Source organism: Macrobrachium nipponense, chromosome 23 (genome assembly GCF_015104395.2).
Source record: "Macrobrachium nipponense isolate FS-2020 chromosome 23, ASM1510439v2, whole genome shotgun sequence".
NCBI lineage: Eukaryota > Metazoa > Arthropoda > Malacostraca > Decapoda > Palaemonidae > Macrobrachium > Macrobrachium nipponense.
Window position 1 is genome coordinate 10,653,330 of NC_061090.1, and position 25,983 is coordinate 10,679,312.

General features: G+C 40.3%; 1 protein-coding gene across 1 annotated transcript in view; it reads left to right on the top strand.

Annotated features, from left to right (window-relative positions):
- LOC135198613 (transcription activator BRG1-like) overlaps positions 1–25,983 on the top strand; it is a 264,106-nt gene that overhangs the window by 86,860 nt on the left and 151,263 nt on the right. Inside the window, 5 exon segments of the mRNA XM_064226363.1 lie at positions 8,533–8,767; positions 15,224–15,450; positions 16,040–16,249; positions 21,618–21,767; positions 21,770–21,814. Of these exon segments, the coding sequence (XP_064082433.1) occupies positions 8,533–8,767; positions 15,224–15,450; positions 16,040–16,249; positions 21,618–21,767; positions 21,770–21,814 (867 nt within the window).

The following is a 25,983-nucleotide window of genomic DNA, read 5'->3' on the forward strand; positions in this document are numbered from 1 at the left end:
CTTACAATTGCAGTTTTTGACCATTTTGGTCGAGTTAAAGTTGACTGAAGGTCGAATTTTTTCTATTTATCTATTTATATGAAAATATTTCAAAAACTGATAAAAGCTACAACCATGGGTTTTTTGTTGTTTGTATTCTACATGAAATTGCACACATTTTTCATATATCCAAAAACATTATGTAACGGGCAATATAAAACGGTGCAAACTTTACAACAATCGGACATAAGGAAAAAGTTTTTTCAAAAAGTCACCATAAATCGAAATATTTTGCTAGAGACTTCTCATTTGTTACAAAATGAAGGTAAATGATTGAAAATACAGTAATTTGTTGATATTTATCATAGAAAAATACCTCCTAGAAAAATACAGCGAATAGGAGGATTTCCCTCGAATAATAAATAGATATGGCCCATAGAGAAATCTGCCAATATGTGAGTCCACAAATGATGAGAATGTGAATATGTGAGTCTGCAAATACCAAGAATGCAAATAAGGGGGTGTCAAGGGTAGTACCATTAGTGCACCTCATGCAGTGCACTATAGGCATTGCTTCATTAAGGTTTTGTGCAGTGTCCCTTTGGCCCCTAGCTGCAACCCCTTTCATTCCTTTTTACTGTACCTCCATTAATGTTCCCTTTCTTCCATCTTATTTTCTCCTTGTCCTAACTAATGTTTCATAGTACTACTGCAAGATTTCCCTCCTGTTATATTATTCAAACCTTTGTACAGTCAATTTCCATTTCAGTGCTGAATGACCTAATGGGTCCCAGCGCTGGGCCTTTGGCCTAAATTCTAAAAATACAAATTGGTTAAAAATTAGCCATTTTATTATCTATCTTCCATTCTACAGGACTACTCATTACTAGGATTTTACATACCCTTAATACAGTCAACCATTGCTATTGTGTATGTCACATATTTTTTATATTCAGTACAAGATTAACCATTGTTATTCATACAGTCAAGATTTTAGATTACTAGTGATTATAAGGAATCATGGTTTGAGAGATGGATATGGCAACTTAGGTTAAGAGTATGAGGATATCTCTTTTGAGCCATTTGAGACAGGGTTTTGCAGTAATGATTATTTTAAAATATTTTATGATATGCTGTAGTATAATTTTGTTTATAGTGTCACAGGTATATTTTTAGCGTATATGAACAGTGGGTCGTGTTTTCACAAAAGTGTTTTTATACATTCAACTTACCTGTCAGATATATACTTAGCTTTAGACTCCGTCGTCCCGACAGAAATTCAAATTTCGCGCCACACGCTATAGGTAGGTCAGGTGCTCTACCGTCCTGCCGCTGGGTGGCAGGAATAGGAACCATTCCCGTTTTCTATCAGATTCTTTCTGTCGCTGGTACTGTCAACATTGTTGTTGGTACCTTCTGGCTGGAATTCTTTTTTCATCGCAATTGATCTTCTTGACCGACTTTTGGTGACGTACCTGGATCGTTGTATTGGCATACACTATTGTGGACCGTTTCTTGAACTTGATTTTGGATTTTTCTAAGAATGTCTGACTCGAGTGTTGTTGTGAGGTGTGTGAATGAGGGCTGCAGGGTGAGAATGCCGAAAACTTCGGTAGATCCTCACACTGTATGCAGGCGTTGTAGAAAGTATGAATGTTCTTTTTCTAACACCTGTAGGGAGTGCAAGAACCTGAGTGCAGAAGAATGGAAGAATCTTACTTCTTATATGAAGAAGCTAGAAAGGGATAGGCTGAGGAAAGCTTCCAAAAGCCGAAGTAGATCTAGGTCTAGCGAACTAGTTTCTAGCTTTCTAGCTTCTCCCCATGATGCATTAATTAATCCTTCTCCCCCTATTTCTGCCCTTTCACCCATTTTAAATCCTACAGATTCAGCATCGGAAATTGCGGATCTGAAGGCTACCCTTCATAGAATGCAGGTCAAAATGGCGGCATTAAGAAGGTAAGAGTGGTAAATTAACAGTGGACAGTGATGTTGAGTGTCCCCAGTGTAAGTGGATGGGGCGGCTGATCGGCTCTACAACGCTTCCAGGTCTAGATCTCTTCCAAGCTCCCTAGCCCAGAGGAGAAGGAATGTCGAAAGCCGTACGAAGGTTGTAGAGGTTCCCTACCGGTCAGGCGTCCCTTCGGCAGTTTCTGTTACACCCCAGACTGCCAGGGATCGCTACAGGAGAAGCATCCTTCGTGAGTGTTTTTCGTCGTCAGAGTCGCCTTCACCTAGAAGAGGGTGGAAAGACACGAATCTTTCTCGCCCCTTGAAGAGGAGCTGGAAAGCTACGGTGCTTGACTCAAGTCCAGAACACTTTCCTGAAGAGGCTTCTTCAGTAAAAAAGAGAACATTTTTGACTCCAAGTGCTGTAAGGGAATCTCAGACACCTTCCAGATCTCCCTCCCCTCGTTCCGACACGGACAGGGATGCGACTACTGCTCAGATCCTACAAAAAATGCAGGAACAGATCTCCTCATTGGTTGGAGTTCTTTCCAAGAAACCTCGTAGGAAGGATAACTCTCTTCCTATAAAGAGGTCCGCGGCGCTCTCAGAGGTGCCTCCCTCGAAACGAGAGGTTCCTAAGATTGTTCCGTCTTCTCCCAAGCAACGAGCTTCTATAGATGAGTGGTTTTCTTCAGACCAGGAAGAACCATCTTGGCGAGAAGCGCCAGTTAGGACAGAAGCCCTTTCCAGGCAAGGAGAACTTTCCGGGAGAGAGGAGAGTAGAAAAGAGTTTTATAATTGTAAGGCTCCTTCAAAGTTAACACAAATGTCTAGGAACGAAGAAGTAGACAAACTGAAGGACCTTTCCATGGATTTTTCCGAGCAAGAGGCACCTTCCAAAGGTGAGGAGCCTATTAGGCGCTCGGAACTGGTCAGACACACGGAATCTTCTACGATAACAGAACGTGCCAAACACGAGTTTCCTTCCAAGCGCTCGGAACATCACGGACATTCCGAACTCTCCTTACCCGTGGAAGAACTTTCCATAAGACGCGCGGAATCTTCCAGGCGAGTGGGACATTCCGAACGTTCCAAACTTTCCAGGCGCACGGAACCTTCCAGACGCACGAAAGCTTCCAGACATGATTCGCCTTTCAGGCGCTCGGAACTTTCCAAGCATTCCACTCAAGCGGAATTTTCCAAGCGCTCGGATCCTTCCGAACAAGCGGAAACTTCAAAGCGCGGATCGCCTTTAAGACACTTGGGACTTTCCAAGCGGGAATCTTTTTCCGGAAGAGTGGAACAGTCCAAACGAGCGGAACTTTCCAGAGGAGCGGATTTTTCCGCACAAGAGAGCGCGAAGAACTTTCTACAAAAACAGAACGTTCCAGACATGCGGAATCTTCCAGGCTAGAATCGCCTTCCAAGAGTTCTTCTCCTCGGAAGCGATCTTCCTCTTTGGGACTTCAGAAGGAAAGATCGGTGATATCATGTAAGAGAATAGAAAGGACTTCCAGCTCTCTTACAAAAGAACGTAGAGAGTCTTTTTCCGCCAGTCCTTCCCCGAATAGAGGCTCTCTTAATTCAGAATATGTGCGACCTACGGAGTGTTTGTCCGTTGCAAGAGATCGTTCTCCTTCAGCTGGGCTCGAGCCAGAGGATATCTCGGAAGACGAAGCCCCAGCTAATGAAGGACTGTCGAATTATAAGACTTTATCCGCACTTCTGCTCCAGGAATACGGAGAGTCGCTGAGCCCTGCCGCACCGCCTTCTCCTCGGTCTCTCTATTCGAGCAATAAGCCATATAAGTCCTCTGCCTTCTTGAAAATGAAACCGGCCATTTCAATGAAGAAGGCTCTCCAATCTCTCGGTTCTTGGATGAATTTCAAGAAAGAATTAGGAAAGACTGTCTTCTGTATGCCTCCCTCCAGACTGACAGGTAGAAGAGGCATTTGGTACGAAACAGGAGAGAATATGGGCCTGTCTCTTCCTGCTTCTGCGGAGTCGGATTTCTCAAGTCTGGTAGACTCTTCTGGGAGACAAGCCTTATCCTCTGCACGATCTACTTGGAGCATGTCTGATTTGGATCATCTCCTCAAGGGACTCTTCCACGTGCTGGAAGTATTTAATTTCTTAGACTGGTCCCTTGGGGTAATTTCGAAGAAGTCTCAAGAATCGGAAAGTCTTAGCCCAGAAGTGCTTCATAGCATTGAGGCGGTCCAGAATGGTTCTGGAGAAGTATCTTCCCTCTTTGGAGCAGGGATACTAAAAAAGAGTGCGGTTTTTGGTTCTTTTCTGACCAAGGCTGTTTCTCCTTCTCAGAGAACTGCCTTGCTGTTTGCTCCTTTATCAGAACATCTGTTCCCATCTCAGTTAGTGAAGGAAATATCCCACTCACTTACTGAGAAGGCGACACAAGACCATCTTGTCCAATCGGCAAAGAAGAACAGAATGGTTACTAAGAAAGTCTCACATCCGTTTCAACAGCCCTTTCGTGGAGGTCCCAAGACACGACCCCCCTTCAAAAGGAAGACTTCCGACAAGCGAGGAAGATCAGCCTTCTGTCCCTTTAAGAAGGGAAAATAGCATGCAGAACCTCCAAACACTAGTGGGGGCGACAGGCTACTGGAATACTCGGAAGCCTGGGCAAAGAGAGAAGCCGACCCTTGGTTGATGTCGGTTCTGAGGAAGGGATATCGCATCCCCTTCAGGGACAGACCTCCCCTGACTTCAACTCCTCGGGAACTTTCAGCTCGTTACAAAGACCCTGTGCTGAGAAACACGCTCCTTCAGATGGTAGAGGAAATGTGGAACAAGGGAGCCATCGAGCCGGTGCTAGATCCACACTCTCCGGGATTTTACAACCGCCTTTTTCTAGTCCCGAAGGCTTCCGGAGGGTGGAGACCGGTTCTGGATGTAAGTGCTCTGAACCGATTTGTAGAAAAGGAGAAGTTCCGTATGGAGACGTCTGCATCGGTGATGTCGGCCCTACGTCCAGGAGATTGGATGGTCTCCCTGGACTTACAAGACGCATACTTCCATGTTCCCATTCATCCCTCGTCAAAGAAGTACCTTCGTTTCGTAATGAAGGGGAAGATTTTTCAGTTCAGGGCCTTGTGTTTCGGCCTATCCACAGCTCCTCAGGTTTTTACGAACCTAATGAAGAATGTAGCGAAGTGGCTTCATTTAAAGGGAATAAAAATCTCCCTTTACTTAGACGACTGGCTAATCAGGGCCAGATCGGAAACACAGTGTTTGGAGGACCTAATAACGACCTTAGACATGATTCGATCTCTAGGATTACTCGTGAACCTCGAGAAGTCTCAGATGATCCCCAGCCAGAACCTGGTTTATCTGGGGATTCATGGATTCTCAGGGTTTTCGAGTTTTTCCTTTGCCGGAATTACTCATACGACGCTTTATGAAAGTCTCAAACTTCTTAGGGAGAGAACAAAGTTCAGCGAGGGAATGGTTGAGCCTTCTAGAAACTTTTTCCTCGCTGGAACAGTTCTTCCCCCTAGGGAGACTTCATATTCGCCCCCTGCAATTCTTCTTAAAGAAAGTATGGAACTGGAAGACAGGACAACTTTCGGACTCGTTCCAGATACCTCTCGAGGTAAAGAATCACTTGAGGGTGGTTAGCCCCTCTCGAAAAGAACGAGGGAGTGTCCTTATCCGTGCTGAACCCAAACCAAGTGTTGTATTCAGACGCTTTGGAAACGGGATGGGGTGCGACGCTAGGAACAAGAGAAGTGTCAGGCACCTGGACGAACGAGCAGATGTCATGGCACATCAACTGCAAAGAATTGATAGCCATACACCTTGCCCTCAAGTACTTCGAATCAATAGTCAGAGACGGGGTGGTCCAAGTCAACTCGGACAACACCACTGCTCTGGCATACATTCGAAAGCAAGGCGGGACTCATTCGTTCTCCCTCTTCGAACTGACGAGGGATCTCTTAGTTTGGGCAAAGGAGAGAAACATCATCCTCCTCACGAGATTTGTCCAAGGAGAGAGGAACATGAGAGCAGACAGACTGAGCAGGAGGAACCAGGTCCTTCCCACAGAGTGGACCCTCCACTCAGAGGTATGTCGACGTCTTTGGGCTCTATGGGGGACACCTCACATAGACCTGTTTGCCACGTTCCTCTCCAAAAGGATAGACATCTTCTGCTCTTCAGTAGAAGATCCGAGAGCATTCACTGTCGACGCCCTTCTTCTAGATTGGTCGGGCCTCGATGCATACGCCTTTCCCCCATTCAAAATTCTGGGCGAAGTAATCAGAAAATTTGTGGCCTCAAAGGGGATGCGGATGACTCTAATAGCCCCATATTGGCCAGCTCAAGATTGGTTCACAGAGGTACTGGAATGGACGGTGGACTTCCCCAGATCTCTTCCAAACAGAGCAGATCTGCTCAGACAACCCCACTTCGAGAGGTATCATCAAAACCTCCCCGCTCTCGCTCTGACTGCCTTTCGACTATCGAAAAATCGTCAGAGCGAGAGGCTTTTCTCAAAAAGCTGCAAAGGCTATTGCTAGAGCCTGTAGACCTTCGACTATACGAGTCTATCAATCGAAGTGGGAAGTCTTTAGGAGATATTGTAAATCGAAGAAGCTGTCTTCCTCCAATACCTCTGTGAACAACATTGCAGATTTCCTTCTTTTCTTGAGGGAGGAATCGCATCTTTCCGTATCCACTATAAAAGGGTACAGGAGTATGCTTTCAGCTGTTTTCAGGAACAGAGGCTTAGAAATAGCTGATAATAAGGATCTTCATGATCTGATCCGGTCTTTTGAGACTTCAAAATCAATACTCCTAGAACCCGAGCTGGAATCTGGACGTAGTCCTAAAATTTCTAACCTCAAAGCGGTTTCGAACCTCCACACCTTGCCTCCTTCAGAGACATTACGAGAAAATGTTTATTCTTGTTGTCTCTCGCTACAGCCAAAAGAACGAGCGAGATACACGCTCTTGATTCTAGGGTTGGTTTTAAAGGAGAGGCTGCCATTTGTTCGTTCCAGACTTTATTTCTGGCGAAAAATGAAAATCCTTCAAAGCCCTGGCCCAGGAGCTTTGAAGTAAAGGGCCTGTCGAACCTAGTAGGCAAAGAAATTGAGAGGTCCCTTTGCCCGGTCAGAGCCCTTAAATTTTACCTGAGTAAAAAGAAGCAGCTGGGAGGTTTGATCAACAGGGTCTATGGTGTTCTGTAAGGATCCTAAAAGACCCATGTCTAAGAACGCCTTAGCCTTCTTTGTAAGAAGTGTAATTACTGAGGCTCACAATGATTGCCCAGATGACTCCTTCAAACTTCTTAGAGTTAAAGCTCATGAAGTTCGAGCGGTTGCTACGTCTCTAGCCTTTCAAAGGAATATGTCGCTGAAGAATATTCTCGAAGCGACATATTGGAGATGCAATTCAGTTTTTGCATCTCATTACCTGAAGGATGTCAGGGTAACTTATGAGAAGTGCTTCTCTCTCGGTCCGTTTGTGTCAGCGGATACGGTGCTGGGACTTGGAGCAAAGACTGATCCTTAATTATTGTGTATGTACGTAAACCCTATAGTTAGAGATGTTCTTGGTTTTCGACTTTCAAAGGCACTAGGCGTCGCACAGGCGACAGTTGCTTTTTGTCAGAAGAAACTGAGGAATATCCGACAAATATGGATGTACGAAATTTTTTTTTGGTACTTGTGTGTGCGCGTATATGGTGGTGTTGAGTTTTTGGGTTGTTGTCAGGAGTTGGGGATACTCCTTACGATCTTTAGAACTAACACAGGTGTTAGGATCAGGTGGTCGGGATGTATGTTTTTGCTTCTCGTATATGCTTTTAAAGCAGGTGTATTGTCATATTAGTGGATTAGCACCCATTGACAAAGGCCATTTAGGCTCTGCCGAGTAAGTGGATAAGACCCCATTGGCAGACCCACAAGATCTCTTAGCCATAAATCACTATCCTCGCTGAGGCTCTTGAAGCGAAGCAGACTCCTGGGCAGATTAGCCACGAAGTCTTCCGCTTAATCAGGTAGGAACCAAGGTTTATTTGTACCTACAACATATGTTGTTTACCTGTCTATTTCAGTATTTAGCTGTCTCTTACCCACCACCGAGGGTGCCAATCAGCTAAGTATATATCTGACAGGTAAGTTGAATGTATAAAAATGATATTGTTATGATACAATAAAGTTGTATACATACTTACCTGCAGATATATACGATTAATGGCCCACCCAGCTTCCCCGCAGGAGACAGGTGGTAGAGAGAAAGACTCTGATAGAAAACGGGAATGGTTCCTATTCCTGCCACCCAGCGGCAGGACGGTAGATCACCTGACCTACCTATAGCGTGTGGCGCGAAATTTGAATTTCTGTCGGGACGACGGAGTCTAAAGCTAAGTATATATCTGCAGGTAAGTATGTATAAAACTTTATTGTATCATAACAATATCATTTTTATGTAGTTTTGTATAGCAGCCTTTCCCACCACACCCAACACACAAAGCATTAAGATTCTTTTATATGTGTGGACCATTAAATTTTTTTCAGTGTATTTTCTCTTAAAATTCAGCATAATTCTACAGATTTTTCCTCTTCCCACAAACAGCGAGAGGAAAGACGCAAAGCACGGGAAGCTGACAATAGTGAAGAAGGTGGTCCTCAGGAACGTCACATACCTGTAATGGAATCGGCTACAGGAACTATTGTGAGTGGAAAAGCTGCTCCTTTGGCTAGCAACTTGGAGGCTTTCTTGACAGCAAATCCTGGGTGGGAAGTATTACCTGAAGATGATTCTGAAACATCTGATGATGAGAATGAAGAGGTGGAAACAGAGAAGAAAGGTTAGTACTTTTTGTCATTTAACTAGAAAAGAAAGATTAGTACTTTTTGCCATTAACTTGTCTGAGTTCATTACCTTCTTTTCTTTTGTAAGATAGTAGCGTAGAGCTATTTGTTGCATTTCAGAAATAGTCTTAACTATTGCTTGTGTGAATTTGTGTGGTTGGATACTTGAATACGTATAATTCTTTTCCGACTTTCAAAATAAAAGGATAAGCAAATGGATATTTGGCCACCATATTGTATCTGAAATTCAATAGAAGTTTGAGTTTCAAAATAAAAGGATAGGCTAATGGATATTTGGCTACCATATTGTAACAAAAATTCAATAGAAGTTTGAGTAGTTGTAAAGGGGTGTGAATGGTTCAGTTTTTAGTTTTTGTTTGCTTGTATCATAGAATTGCTGAGTAGAGGAGTGTTTGTTTTGCTAAATGCCATTGGTGTAGTTTGTTTGGGCCTTTTTCTTCTTTTTCCCATGTTAATCTATAGCTTATGTACTTTTGACAACAATCACCTAGAAAAAAGACCAGAATTTTACTGTGTCTGGGTTTTGATAATAGTGAAATTGGACTGTGCATCACCACCCATTGAACTGGAGTACCTAATGTGGTTGAATAAAGGGAAACATTCATGTTATGTCTTACCTTTGCTGCTGGATTATGACAAACTGACTACCCTCAAGGCAGTGAGGAAGTCTATGTATAGAAATTTCACATGAAATAGTCACCAGTTCTGCTAAGACAATATTCCTCTCCTGAGAGGCTGTTCTAGCCAAAATCTCTCATTGTGTGCAATGTGGAATATTTATTTTAGGGCAGTGAACAGGTGATGATATCGCCTCCCTCCAAAAAGGGGAAAAGTCTAATACAGGCAGCCCCCGGTTACCAACGGGGGACCTGACAGTAACTGAAATTCAAAAGTCTATGGGCACCACAATCCACCTTACAGTGCCCTAGACTTGTTAACGATGCCAGTTATTTTACCCTAAATGTTAATAACTATAATGAAAATGTGGGATTTCATTTGCCTTATAATTTACTATGTTCTGCATGGTAGCTCAACAAATTTTAATTGTCGAATTCAATGAACTTACTAGTAAATCTTGGCCTAGTATGAGAGAGAGAGTGAGAGTCACCTTTTTCAGGCTGCTAATGTTTCCTCCATCTCTCTATTTATCATAATCTTGTAGTTAAATAAGTTAAAAAAGCAAAAGAGAATGATAAACTTATCGTTAGTAACTTTATAATCGTTGCTTAAATGCTACAGCCATGAACAACTGAACGATAACAGTTGTTTTGCTGCAATAACCGAACCGAATCTGATAATTACAATGTTTTGCTTACATTTCAGCCATCGTACGATAGTAAAAAATTACTGTAGTTATGTTACAAGTGATGTTAATTAAGAACAGGACTTAAATATTTTTGCATTATACCTTTATTTGCTATGGAGAAAATATTGTCAAGGAAATATAGTACTGCTAAATTTAAGCTGCAGTTGTAGCTGAACCTGAGAAAAAAATATTCACACTGCTAATAGCTATAAATTATCATGCATCAGCAACATGGATAAATGGTGGAGAAAAAAGAATTTTAATAAAAAATACTGGCCATGGAAGAATATGTTTTACTGGTATTTTAACGTGTATAAAAGATAAATTGGTAAATCTTGTATTATTATGAAATAGGATGAAAATAGTGAATGGAATCTGTTAATTTTTTTACACGAAAAACATGCTCCCGACACCATCTATTAACGAAAAACATAACTTAATCTAGTTCACAACAAGTCGTATGTAAGTCATATTTCAAATTAAAAACAATTCACATAACAAAACATAACCTTGTCCCATATAAATGGAGTTTCTAGAGATTAATTTACGCTAAGTAAAAGCAAGAAAATTGTTCTGAATCGAGTAATATGTGGCAAAATAATCTTGCCTCCGCTCTCAGTTGATTTTTCCAAACCAAAACATTGATCGCTTTGTTTTTTATAATACTATAGTTATATGAGACTATTTACAATATTATTGGATGCAGAAAAGTAAATCATAACTTTAAAAGAGCCAAGGAAAAGATGCAAATTTGTTGTTTGTATTTCATGAGGGTCTGTCAGCGCTTAGGCTTAGCCACCGATAAGCAGACAACGGCACCATCTATTAACCCTCTTACGCCGACTGGACGTATTTTACGTCGACATTTTTTGTCTCCCATGTGCCGACTGGACATATTTTACGTCGACTTACAAAAGTTTTTTTTTAAATTCGCGGAAAAATACTTATAGGCCTACCAGCCTAAAACTTTTGAATCACGCGACTTGGGGGATGCTGGGAGTTCACGGATCAAGGTGTTGTTTTGTTTACAATCGTTACGCAGGCGCGCAAGCGCGAATTTCTTTCTTGCCGCACTAAAAAGTATCTGTTACACATCACGGAAATTATTTCGTCACTGACATCATTTTTATACCATTGTAAATTAGCCGTTACATGAAGTATTATATATGAAAATGTGCGCATTTTTATGTAGAATACAACAATAAAATACTCATGATTGTAGCTTTTATCAGTTTTGAGATATTTTCATATAAATAACGATAATTGCCAAAATTTCAACCTTCGGTCAACTTTGACTCTACTGAAATGGTCAAAAAACGCAATTGTAAGCTAAAACGCTTATATTTTAGTAATATTCAATCATTTACCTTAATTTTGCAACTAATTGTAAGTCTCTAGCACAATATTTCGATTTATGGGTGAATTTATGAAAAACTTTTTCCTTACGTCCGCGCGTAACTCTTCCGAAAAAAAATCATACATGCGATTGTGGTAATGTTTGCACCATTTTAAAATTAGCCGTTATATAAAGTTTTATATTTGGAAATGTGCGCAATTTCATGCACAATACAACTAAAAACAACCCATGGTTGTAGCTTTTATCAGTTTTGAGATATTTTCATATAAATAACGATAATTGCCAAAATTTCAACCTTCGGTCAACTTTTACCCTACCGAAATGGTCGAAAAACGCAATTGAAAGCTAAAACGCTTATATTTTAGTAATATTCAAGCATTTACCTTAATTTTGCAACAAATTGGAAGTCTCTAGCACAATATTTCCGATTTATGGTGAATTTATGAAAAAAATAACATTTTCTTTACGTCCGCGCGGTAACTCTTCCGAAAAAATCATACGTGCGATTATGGTAATGTTTGCACCATTTTAAATTAACCATTACATAAAGTTTTATATATGAAAATGTGCGCAATTTCATGTAGAATACAACAAAAAATAATTGAAGGTTGTAGCTTTTCTCATGTTTGAAATATTTGCATATAAATCACGATAAATAGAAAAAAACCACGTTCGGTCAACTTTGACTACCGAAATGGTCGAAAAACGCAATTTTAAGCTAAAACTCGTACTGTCTATTAATATTCAGTCATTTATCTTCATCTTGAAACAAATTCGAAGTCTCTAGCAAAATATTTAGATTTATGGTGAATTTAAAAAAAAATCTTTCCTTCCCTCCGCACGCGGATTCTCCGCCACAAATCTCCGAAATACGTACATCCCATTCTCGGAATATTTGCTCCGTTTCATATTAGGCATTTCATAGAGTTTTATATATGAAAATGTGCGCAATTTCATGTAGAATAAAACGAAAAATATTTGAAGGTTGTAGCTTTTCTTATTTCCGAAATAATTGCATATAAAAAATATATACGTATATATAAAAAATTCGACATTCAGTCAACTTTTAACTCGTCAGATATGGTCGAAAACTGCAATTGTAAGCTAATACTCTTACAGTATAGTAATATTCAATCATTTGTCTGTATTTTGAAAGAAATTGGAAGTCTCTAGGACAATATTAAGATTTATGGTGAATTTTTGAAAAAAATATTTGTTTACGTCTGCGCGTTACGAATTCATGCATTATTTTGTGATAATATTTTTTCTGTGTTGCTTTTATTGTTTTACAATGTGTTATATACCAAAATGATTGCAATTTAGTGTACATTACAACGAAAAAAAAGTAACTTGTTACCTTTAACCGTTTTGCGCACAGCACGATTTGAATACAATTATATATGAAATTTTGTTTTCGCGCTATCATATATCGCATTATTTATATATGATATTGATAATTTTTTTCATTTCTGATGGTTGCATACTAAACTTCAGGCAATGACAAAAAAAGGAGCCAAAAATGAACTCTTAATCTTGAAAACTAAGCGCGCTGTGATTAAAAAAAAAAAAAAAAAAAAAAAAATTTCCGCTTCCGCGCTCACTCTGAAACCCCTCCGGCACACGGGAGACAATTTTTTATTTACCGCTCCGGCGTAAGAGGGTTAAGAAAAAAATAACTAAATTTAGTTCATAACAAGACATATTTAAGTCATATTTCAACTTGAAAAACTTCATATAACAAAAACCTTGTCCCATATAAGCAGAATTTTTAGAGATTAATTTACACTAAATAGAAGCAAGAAAATTACTCTGAAATGAATACGGCGAAATAATCTTCCCTGCGCCCTCAGCAGGTTTTCCAAATAAAACATGATCAGTTTGTGTGTATTTTGTTTTACAATAGTGAGATAAGACTACATTCAGTATTATTGGATACAGCGAAGTAAAGGATAACTTTTTAAAAGAGCCAAGGAAGAGATGCATATTCGTTATGTTAGTAGCCTAAGCCACCAATAGCCAGACAACGATGCTATAAACCCTACGGAGGGAAAAAGCTGGTTATGAATATATTGAACAAGCGCTGTAAAACCGAAATGCTGGTAACTGATACCAATGATAAAGGGGGCTGCCTGTATAACTACTCTGGTAGGATACCAACAGACTAATATAGGAATGATAAGAGGCATTATAGGTAACCAAACACTCATTCATTTTCAATGTACTTACAGTAATACCTCAATCTTATGTGAGGTTAGGTTCCAGACCCCGTTGTGCATGTCAAATTTTTTCGTAAGTTTGGCACAGTCTCTACAAATGCTAATAAATGCTTATTTGTAGACTTAGAATGCTAAGTTTGACCCTAATCATGCTCCCTAAGTATTAAGCTAACTTATAAATGAAATTAAAGGTACTTTAATTTCATTGTAAAGTTAGTTTAATGCATTACCCTTTAAGAAAGAAATAATGGTTGGTAAAAATATAAGAGTGTGTGTGAAGATTGCGTACATACTATTTCTGTCTTCCCCCCCTCCAACCAGTCTGTTTTTAGAAGTCTTCTTAACCTCTTTTTTTTTTTTTTTTTTTTTTTTTAAGAAATTCTTTGTTCTGTCTCTTTGTCTTTGTTCTGAAATTCCTTTTCAGAACTCTTATTCATGTGTGTGTGATTTAGAATGGCACATTTGCAGGTCTAGACAGTGAATGTAAAATTAGATCAATTTAAAATTAACTGCTGCTAACTACAAAGAGAGAGACTGTCCTAACCACAACACTCCCCCACTTGTCATACTAAATATAGACATATTTGACAGCTCTGGCTTCGAGCTTCTCTTCAAGTTATAAAGAAAAGTTATTTTCATACGAATTAGACTTTTACAGGGTTTCTTGAGGATTCACTCACAGATCTGTGAAAAACTTGTGTATGATAATTAGGTTTCAATGAAAAGTTCACACTATTGTGAATTTGCACAACTCAAATTGCATAGGATTAAGGTATTACTGGATATTTTGAAAGTGGTTGGTTAAAACTAGAGCGTAGTTGCCTATATTCGATACTGAAATCAAGGAATCAAATATTGCTTATTAGCAGCCTGTTAAGTTATATCTAAAGCAAGATCATTCTTCTTCACAATCAAGTATTACTTATTAGCAACCTGTTGAATTATATCTAGAGCAAGGTAATTCTTCTTCACTATTAAAATTTGGAGTTTTCAGAAAAAATTTTATTTTTACTAAAATACTAGAAGTTAAGGTATAACATCCCTGACTTAATGGTTATGTCAGGTTCCCAGAACAAATAAAAATTAAGAGAAATTAGTGAAAATTACTACCAAGATAGAATTTTTTGCACTGCACAAAGTTTACTGCAAAAATAAAAATTCAAAATTCTGGGTCAGATTAGAGAAATATGTCGTGTACCGAAATCACTAGTTCTTTGACTTGTGCTTTAAATGTGGATGTAAGGTAAAGAAACGTAGTGAAATGTGTTTAGCGAATGCGGGTTTAGAAATCATGCCGCAAACTGAACTTGCACTACTACCCTTGAATGTATCAGCTCTGGGTGCTTATCCTTCAATTCATCAGCCGTGGTTTTGTATATCATGTAAGGAATAGAGAATGCTATGTTTAAATTATTTCAGTAGATATCCTCATTAAAGATTTGTTTAAAGTAATTCTACTGGTGATACAGTACTGGATAATCTAATATGAGTTTATGGTTTATGGAATTTATATTGCCACATGATGGAGAAACTGTTTCTAAAGACATGATAGTCCTTTCAGAGGAGGAAAGCGCCTCTCCAGCATCGACTGAGAATAAGTTGGATGCAGCAGAGAAGAATCCCAAAGAGGTCCTCAAGAAGGCAAAGGTTGAAGATGATGAGTACAAAGATGTAACTGGAGAAAAAAATTATTACTCCATTGCCCATACTATCAAGGAAACTGTAACAGAGCAGGCAAAGATTATGGTCAATGGTTCTCTGAAAGAATACCAGGTTAAGGTATGTACATTTACTAGTTGTTGAGTTCATTTTTGAATTAAGGTATATACACTGTTTCCAAGTTTATAATTTTTTTTTCTATAAAGACAAGACCATTCAGTGGAGCAGTGGGTGCTTAATATCTAATTCATTTTGTCATTCTTTTGAGTTCTTCAGTGTTTTTATTCCATAGAAAATTCACGAGTTTTAAGAATATTTTTATTTTATGAATGGTTGTGTAAGCAAAGACTTACTTTTTTCTGTTATTCTTTGGAAAAAGAAGCTTTAAGACTTGGATTAAAAATTTTTTTTTTTTTTTTTTCATCCTCCTAAAGAGGTTATTTCATGTAAGGAGATTTATTGTTGGTACAGTGGTTCTTTGTAGTATACCATTGCCTCAGCTTCATTCCTATTTTTCTTTAAATACCCATCTGTTTGTTCTACTGTCATCCCAGATGACTCAAGTCTTCATGAATGCCTACCCATTTCATTGATACTAATTCTGGGTCACTTTTTATCACACCATTAAGATTGAAGATTAGCAATGGTGGAAAACTTGTTGAAGTTGAAACTAAGTACAATTTGATAATTGATGTCATGTCTCTTTCAGGGCTTGGAATGGTTGGTGTCTCTTTATAACAACAACCTCAATGGTATTTTAGCTGATGAAATGGGTCTGGGTAAGACAATTCAGACTATTGGTCTCATTACGTACCTGATAGAGAATAAGAAGAATAATGGGCCTTACCTCATCATTGTACCACTTTCTACCATATCTAATTGGGCTTTGGAATTCGAAAAGTGGGCACCAACTGTTCAGGTATGTTGAACTTTAGTTTCTAGTCTAGTCAAATAACTTTTCCAAGTGGAAATTAAGTGGTTGGTGCTTTCTGGGATTTTGGGAATAATGAGAATCATGGTAGTGGATGCATTATTTTGAGTAGTGTTGAGATTGAATTTTGGAGTGAAAGGAAATTGGTTGGGACTTCATTTTTTGTCCCCTATAGCTAAAAACACAATTTTAGTAGAATATTTGTATACCCAGTAGTACCTCAGACTACAAACTTAATCCGTTCCAGAAGGCTGTTCGAAATACGATTAATTTGAAGTATGAAATAAATATCCCCATAAGAAATAGAGGGAATCAGGATCATTTGTTCCTGCCAACCCAGAAAGTCCCCCTTTTCAAATTTTTTCAGTTATTATTGTGTTCAAAAGATAAATTAAGAGTGTAAAGTAATAAAACAGTACGTTATATAAAGTAAAATTTTCAAACAAATTTTGTCTCCGTGTACGATTTGCAAACTGTTTGGTGAAAATGGTGCATGGCTGGCGGGGGGTTGGAGGGAGGATAGACTGGAACCCTCTGAGGAAACTGAAACAGTCGCAGTAGGCAAAGGTTGATAACAAAATCAATTTTATTCATATTTTAAAAGGATATTCAAAGGAATCAATAGTGTGTCTGATTGGCCTGTGTGAGAGAGGGAGAAATCAGCATGTATGATTGTTGATGTGTTTACACTTGGATCTGAAGTGCATGAAAGAGATTAATAATTTATTCCGCAATTCATCAACTTTTGGCAAACAGCAGAATTTAAAATAAACATGAGGATTTTGCAAACAAATAAGTAATAAGTTAAGAATGCAAGAAAAGGAAAGAAAGATTAAATAATTTTTCACAAGGAAGTTTTTCAAGCAAACAGTTGAAGGCATGCAGAAGCTGAACACACTGCCAGTGTGTTTATCAATGAGCCGAGTTACTTTTACAGTGGTAAAAAATCATAAAAAGCATTTGTGACTAGATAGATATTTTACCGTAACAAAAAGAAGTAATTAGGACAATCGAATGTAAGTGAAAGAAACGTGCTAATAATCATTGCCATCTTGGAGGTGAAAGGATATACTAAAGAATATCTCTCTCTCTCTCTCTCTCTCTCTCAACAAAACAGTAAATGAAAGAACAAAGCTTTTCACAAAATTTAGCACAAATGATTAACAAAATTATTCGTCATAGCTAACTTGAGGTAGAATGAGGGAGCATTTATATTTTTGAGGAATAATGAATGAATGATTTTAAGTTATTGTGCATCGTGGCATTGTTGAGGAGAGAAGAGAGTAAAAACTTTACTATAATATGTACGTAAAAGCAGTATCAATTTACATAGAAAATAAAATGTTATTTCACACTAAATTTAACATAATGGTAAAATATGAAAACAATCAAATGCAGTACAAGAAAAGTCTTAATTGAGCCAGTGTTCATTGCGCCGAGTGAGACTGTCTAGTTGAACAATATTAACAAAACAGTAAATGAAAGAACAAAGCTTTTCACAATAAAATTTAGCACAAATGATTAACAAAATTATTCGTCATTGCAGTGATACACAGCTAACTTGAGGTAGAGTGAGGAAGGGTTCATATTTTTGAGGAATAATGAATGAATGCCACTGGTTCCATGCAACGTAAAAGCACCATACAAACTAACAAACAAAGGCAATAGAGTAAGAAAAGAAAAGAAAAGCTTTCTCGAGTCAGTGTTTGGTGCACTGAGAGAGAGAGAGAGAGAGAGAGAGAGAGAGAGAGAGAGAGAGAGAGAGAGAGAGAGAGAGAAGAACGGTTCTGCTTCGTGAGAGAGAGAGAACAGCTCTGCTTCCCATTGACTTATCAGCTGATCTGGGATGATTCTTTGCCCATTTCTGTCCAAATCACTTTCATTTTTGTCATGGTAAAATACCAATCTAGTCACAATTGCTTTTTACAATTTTTTTACTACTGTAAAAGTAACTAAGCTCTTTAATAAACAAACTGGCGCCACTTTCAACTTCTGCGTGCCTTCAATTGTTTGTTTAAGCAGCTTCCTTGTGAAAAGTTATTTTATCTCTTTCATTTTCTTGCATTCTTGACTTATTACTTGTTTGTAAAATCCTCATGTTTGTTTTAAAAGTCTGCTGTTTGCCAACAGTAAGTTGATGTATTGTGGCATAATTAATCTCTTTTGTGAACTTAAGATCCAAGTGTAAACACACTGATTACTCTCTCTCTCTCTTGTTATTTAAGGTATGCATTTGGTGTTTGAACTGTCAAGATTGACAGTTATAAGCGTTTTTAGAGTGGGTTCTAAGTATTTGTGAATTTTAAATAGTATTGGGGAGGGTTGTGTCTGGTACAAATCCCCAGTGAATACGAGGGGCCCACTGTATTTTCAATTTGGATTGTTCCTACAAGAATGTTGACCTAACATTTCGACTTTCTGTCCTAAAGTATAGTTACAGTTAGTCAATAGGTTGGTTTGTTTACAGTGAAGTTCTGTGGAACCATCCTGCCTTATGCTTATGAAGCATGGTTTAATTCCAATCATACAAGGCATTTTTATGAGTAGAATTTTTTTCTAACTGAATAAATCGACGTATCAGACCTACCCAAATATTTAGGTACTTGAGTGTAGAGCAAGAAGACTCCGAAATTAAGGAAGGCTTAGGAACGACTTCCCTTTACCAATTTACCCTTGCCAAAGTGGTTGAGTTCTTAGCCCAGTTTAGCTAGTTCAAACCTTTCTTTACCGGCTTAGCCTACCCTAAGTGGTTGAGTTCTAGGCCTAGTCTATCTAGTTCAAACCTTTTATACCATCCTGGCCTAGCCAAAGTATTGGAGTTCTTAGCTTAACCTTGCTGGTTTGAACCTATCTTTATCAGACCTGCTCTTCAGTATCCTGGAGCATGTTCCTCTGCGTCATGACTTCTGCAAGAGGAGGATTTTCCTGTTCTTCAAGATTTTGGGATTGGGGTAGGTTAGGTTGGGTACAGTTCCTAACTTAGCCTAATTTTATATATCCAAGTGACCAGACCAGTACTGTGCCTCTTATCTTAGTAGTTCTTGTCTCTGCAGGAGTTAAAATCCATCTTTAGCTTTGTGCTATCTTGTTCAGGAACATTGCTGTGGTGGTTCCTAAGTCAAAGAAATGGGCGTTGGGTCAGTGTCCTATCATCATAGGGCATTTTCTCTGTTGGGTAGCATACTGAACTTATGTCATCATAGATGATCTGATAGGATGTCTCCTCAGTTGGAAATGTACATTCCTTTAGCAGTGCGAGGACATCTGTGTCTACAGTGCAAATTCCTTTGACATTCCACAAGTTGACAGTAGGGTAAAGGCAGTCCCTGGATTTCGGAGGGGATTCTTTTGAGTGGGGTGCTGACAAGCAAAAACCGTGATTAACCAAAACTGCAATTTATGGTGCTTAGAGCGCAGAGTTTCCGTTAATGGCGCCTGTGTTATGTATGTTGTTGGTGCCATACAACGATATTATCGGCACATTATGGCACCGATAACCGAAACTCGGCCCGTTATGATGCCATAAATTGCCAATTTTATGCCACAAGAGCAGCGCCTTAAAACTGGATCACCATTAACTGAGTCCACTAATAACCATGGACTGCATGTAACTAGAACTTATCTGTGTAGAGCATATTGTCATAGGACATTCCCTTGGGTTTTCCTCTTGTCTCCTTTGTCTACTTGGAGAAGACCTATGTTAGACCTCTTCAGTATACGGTTCAACAGGAAGCTAGAGGTCTACTGTTGAATGGTCCCAGATCCGCTTGCTGTGGCAAAGGATCCCCTCTACATAATGGGAACAACCTGGGAGTTTATGCATTTTCTCTGTTCTGTCTGTTCTGTCATGTCCTGAACAGAGTAATGGGCTCTAAAATCTCAGGATGACTGTAGCAGCTCCTTGTGGCCCCAAACAGAGTAGTTCCTGTGTCTTTTTCTCTCCTCTCAGCAGTGTCGAGAGAGATTCTACCTTAGCACAACCTTCTCTGCCATCCTCATGTCTTGTCTGCCCAGTATCTCTTTTGAATGAGGGAACTTTCTTGCAGAGCAGCTACTTCAGAAGATCTTCGTCAGCTGTGTGCAAGATGAGTATGTGCAGGCTAGAGCACATGACATCAGAGGCATAAGTTCCTCTCTGGCATTTAAGAAGAACTTTGCTGTTCATAGAATTTTGAACATTGGTAACTGGTTGCGTCAATCCATGTCCACTTCATTTTACCCAAGAGATGTTGCCCGCAGGTCTTTGAACACGTTTTCCTTGGGCCCTCTGGTGGCTGCCCAACAAGTTGTGTAATTCACCCAGTGCTCTTCACAGGGCAGTTTTGTATCTTACTTGTGATGATTATGTGGAAGAGAGAATGAGACAGTTGGTGGCCTTTTTCTTTCTCTTCATTTCTTTCTTCTTCCTACAGGTGGGTTGAGGAATAGATAGGTCATATGCTGTACTGGTCTGATACAGGCGAGTAAGGTAGTCATACTGATAGTTGTTTTGCTTTGTTTTTTAAATAATCAAACCCTATATTCAGTAGCAAACCCCTGTGGCTAATATGGTTTGTTATATGAACAGTCAGAATTTTCTTTGGTTCCCTAGATGCAATGAATCTGCTCATATATCATTGTATTTTCAACCCAGTTGGCTGATTTATTAGATATTGGTTTTCTGTCTTCTCACGAACATTGAACCACTTTTAGAACTCGTTCTTCCTAGAAAGGCTGGCAAAGTGGGTTAACTCCAGCCGGTTTTAGGATACTTGTACCTCCCACCAGTAAAATTCTGTCCTGTTGTTAAGACCAAAGGTCTGTTCTGCACATGAACAAATGACAAACTTTTAATCAATTTGTATTTTTCATAGCTAGCAAACCCGAGGTCTTAACGTTTTACTGCCCACCTCTAGCAGCCCCTCTCTTTATTATAACTCTTGGGTTGAGAAATGACTGAAGCGTCACAAGCTCTGGTGCGCAGTCTCTGACCAGCTATCACCTCATACGTGCAGGAGTTGCCAGGTCTCACAGATTCTTTGCTTTACAATTTTTGATTGTGTTAATCGGTTACCAGCTGGCGCTTGACAGTTATCCTATACTTAAGACCTCAGGTTTGTTAGCTCTGAAAAATACAAATTGATGAAAATATTTGTCGTGTTTTTTAAACTAGTTTCCAGCTGGTAGCTGGTGCCAGACCTCAGGCTTGTTAGCTATGAGAAATAAAAGTTAATTAAAAATAGTAATTTTTTGTTTGGATGCTCTTATGTATCTTTTGTTGTATTGGTGCTCTAATGCACCTTGACCTTTTTGGCAGTTGTTTTGAGATATCAGTAATTAATTTTCCCTTTTCCCCTCTTCATTATTTCTTCCCCAGGTTGTGACGTACAAAGGGTCACCACAGGTTCGAAGAATTGTGCAGAGTCAGATGCGCGCCACCAAATTGAATGTCCTCCTCACAACTTACGAATACATTATTAAAGACAAAGCTGTACTTTCAAAACTGCGCTGGAAATACATGATAATCGCACGAGGGGTCATCGTATGAAGAATCATCATTGCAAACTTACTCAGGTGTGTTAATGTATTTTGAAAGTTTTCCTATAGTTTTTAATGTACTTGTTTTCAACTGATATGTTTCAGAGATTTAGTTTTACTGTACAGGGGGTCCTCGAGTTACGACGTTGATCCGTTCTTACGATGCATCGTAACACGATTTTCAGCGAAAGTCGGAACAATTGAAAAATACCACATGATTTAATGTAAATACCTATCAATAACAACGAGAGAACAATTCCTTACCTTTATTAGTTTGATTGGCTTGCACACTGGAGAGGAAGCTGCGGTGCTGGAGAGACTGGGGGAGGTTAGTGAAGAGAAAAGAACCTCCAGAAGTTGCTGGAGATGCTGAGGCAGATGATTCTTGAGGTGAGGCAGAACATACTAGTACTGGAGATGCTGAGGCAGGTGATTCTTGAGGTGAGGCAGAACATTACTACTGGAGAGTGTTGGGGCAGGTGAGTCTTTAGGTGAGGCAGAACCCACAGAAGGTGCTGGAGATACTGGGGCAGGTGAGTCTGGGTTAGCACACATTCAGAAGGCGCTGGAGATTGTGGGGCAGGCGAGTCTGGATTAGCAGAGGCAGCTGAGGTAGAGGGTACAGGAGGATCTGCCCCTGCAGGCCTCTCTACCTTCTTAAAATACTGCTCCAGGTTAGTCTGAACAGAGAGCGACCTCTTTTCATCCAAGATCTCCTTGTAACACTGCATCAAATCCATGACGCCTCTGGAAACCCTAGTGAACCTGTCCAAGTTGGATCCTGAGCCTCAAAAGTTGACAACGCTTGCTGCAACTCTGCAAAACCTCTTATCAAGTCCTGCCTTGTGAAAGCCTTAGGCTCTGGGGTGGGTGCTTCTTCTTCTTCCTCTATTATCTGCTTCTCCAGTTGTATCAGGTCCTCAGCAGATAACTCCTCGCCATGAGACTCCAGCAGCTCTGTAACATCATCAACCTCCATCTCCAAATTGATTTCCTTACTCAGGGCAACAACGTTCTTGACAACTAGCTGAACTGTGTCCTCAAACCCATGGAAATCATTCACAAATTGAGGACAAATTTTCTTCCAGACACCATTCATGTTTGTTTGCTTAACCTCCTCCCAGGAATTAGCAATGTTCTTTACAGCATCAAGGATGTTGTAGGATTTCCAAAAGTCCTTCAGAGTCAAGTCCTTCTTGGTTTCAGTTGCCTGTAAAGCCATAGCAATTGTCCTTCGTAGGTAGTAGGCCTTGAACGAAGCAATCACTCCTTGGTCCATAGGCTGTAAAAGGGCCGTGGTATTAGGTGGAAGGTAAACCACCTTGACATTAGGGTTGAAGTCTCCCAGCTGGGCAGGGTGTCCAGGGGCATTGTCCAGCACTAGCAACACCTTAAAGGGGATACCCTTGGAGGCGCAATACTGCTCCACACTTGGAACAAAATGGTTTACGAACCAGTCCTCAAACACTGCAAGTGTCACCCATGCCTTCTTGTTGGACTTCCAAATTACTGGTAGTTGACCCTTCCAAATGCCCTTGAGTGCCCTTGGATTTTCAGCCTGATACACCAACAAGGGCTTCAGTTTGAAGTCGCCAGCAGCATTACCCCCAAGAAGTAAAGTTAGCCTCTCCTTGCTGGCTTTATGACCCACGGGTGCTGACTTCTCCTCCTTGGGCGATGTAAGTGCGGTTAGGCATATGTTTCCAAAACAAACCTGTCTCGTCTACGTTAAACACTTGCTGAGCAGAATAACCCCCCTCCTTAATTATCTCAGACAACGCTTTAGGAAATTCACTCGCTGCTTTCTCATCCCCACTAGCAGCTTCACCTTGCAATTAAGGTTATGGTAATTGGCCCGAGCCTTAAATCGCATAAACCAACCCCTACTAGCCACAAACTCTTCACTTTCACTTCCCTCACCCCCTTTTCTTTTTTCAACGCTTCAAACAATCTTTTCGCCTTCTCCTGAATCACCATAAGGCTGACTGGGATACGCCGTTGATTTTGGTCTTCCACCAAAGCACCAATAACCTTTCCATTTCAATTATTAGACCACTACGCTGCTTAGTTATCACTGTCGCTTTCATAGGAGCAGATCCTTTCACATGTTCAACGATGCGCTCTTTATCTTTGATAATGGTAGCAACGGTCGAACGGCTAAGGCCAAGCGAGCGGCCAATGTTTGTTGGCGTTTCTCCCTTCAGATCGCTTTATAATGTCCACTTTAATTTCCATGGTGATGGCCTTTCTTTTCTTCGATGCACTACCATCAGTCAGAGTCCGCCTTGCGCTTGGGAGCCATAACAAAGAGCAAAAAGTTACAAAAACGATACAACACGAGGGAGAGAGAGGCCAGTGTAAACAACCAAAATGGCGTATGGGCGAGGAATGAGCGTAGCGAAGCGACGCCGTCTCTCCCCCACAAAGCGTATTCTTCCCGCCATGCGCCTGGGAACTAGTTCGCGGTTTGTGTTTTACGTTGCTTACGACGCTAAACCGCGTAAGACGGAACGACGCAAAATATTATTTTTTATATTTTTATGGGGGCGCGTTCGTAACCACGAAACATCGTAAGTCAAGACCAGCGTAACCCGAGGACTTACTGTATTAGTAATATGTAGTAGAGGTAAGTCATGAAACAAATTGAAATATCAGATCTCTAAATGAGAACTGTAAGAAGCAAGAACATAAGGATGAAGGTGTATGTCCCCTCTCTTCTTATTGTTAACCCCTTCTTTGTTCCGACACGGCATACAAACCTTCGGTCCTTTTACAATAGGAAGGTACTAGCGGCAGCTGGATAGGTCGTAAGCTTTCGAACAAGGGGTTCGGTAGTTAACTGCTTGTCCGACAGGCGCGCGCGCGCGACTGTAGGTAAACAAACCACTTTTGCTTTCGGCCTGCTGGCGTGTGGACGTGTATCATCGCTCTCTGCCCGCTTCATCGTCGTTGCTTTCGCATGATTGTGTTTTTCTTTTTCTATTTATCTAGTGAAACTGAATTGTAAGTACAATCATTTCATATTTATTCCCATTGAATTCAATTGTGAATTAAAGGATCTTGGTTTCACCACGCCCTCCGATAAACGAGTGCCGGGACTGAAGGGCGTAAGTGTGGGAATTCATTTTCCCAGAAATGATCCTCGTATTGTGTATGCTCGGTGCCGAGGGCGGGAGCGCTCGCTCCGAGCGTATATTTGGGTTGGAAAACTTATTCAGTATGGAAGTGGAATCGCAAGTACAGTATTCTTTTTCATTTTCATATATTTTGATTGTAGCAATACTCATTTTGGATCAGTTTCCGAGCTTACCCGGAAATTGATCCTTTCCCCTTTTATTTTGAATGAAGTGAAATCGCAAGTGCAGTTCTTTTTCATTTCATTTTTTATTGAGATTGCATTGTTACTGGGATCAATGTTTCCGCTATTTCCCGGGAATTGATCCTTCCCCTTTTTATTTGTATGAAGTGAAATCGCAAGCGCAGTATTTTTTTTCTTTTCATTTTCATATTTTTTTTTTGATTGCATCAATTCATTATGGATCAAGGTTTCCATAAACCTTGATCCATAAAGGTAAGGAATGGATCCTTTTACTCTTGCGCTCGGTACGAGCGCGCAAATGCGCTCGATCCGAGCCCTTATTCATTGTGAAGTGAATCGTAATGCAAGATGCATTTTCATTTTATTCCTTATTATTGATTGCATCAATATTATTTGGTTCAAGTTCCGCTCAGTCAGGGAATTGATCCTTATGCCCTTGCATTCGGGCCGATGGCACGATTGCTCTCGGGCTCTTATATTGTTGTTGGGTACATGGGTACTGTGCGGGGGGTGGGGAACGAGAACCCCCACCCGCTCAGCTCCCACATATGGCCCCTTCCCCTTGGGGGGGGTTGGGGGGGGGAGGTTATCGGTCGTTCTTCTCCTCGCCCAACGATCGTCGAGCGCGGGGAGGGCGCTCGGTGCCCGATGTACAATTGTAATTAGGGTCTTCCACTCGTTCGGAGAGGGCTCACCCCCCCGCGCGAGGGGACTTCCCCCCCACTAATCGCTACTACTGTTATTTCCGCAGGTGCTACTGCCACGAGGGTGGACCTTGGTGAGGTATGGGCGTCCTTCCATTTGCAGGGCGTGCTAGTGTCCAGGGGCTGCGGTTCTATGTCTGGGCCTACTGCGGTCACCCATGGAGTGGTGACCACGCAACCAG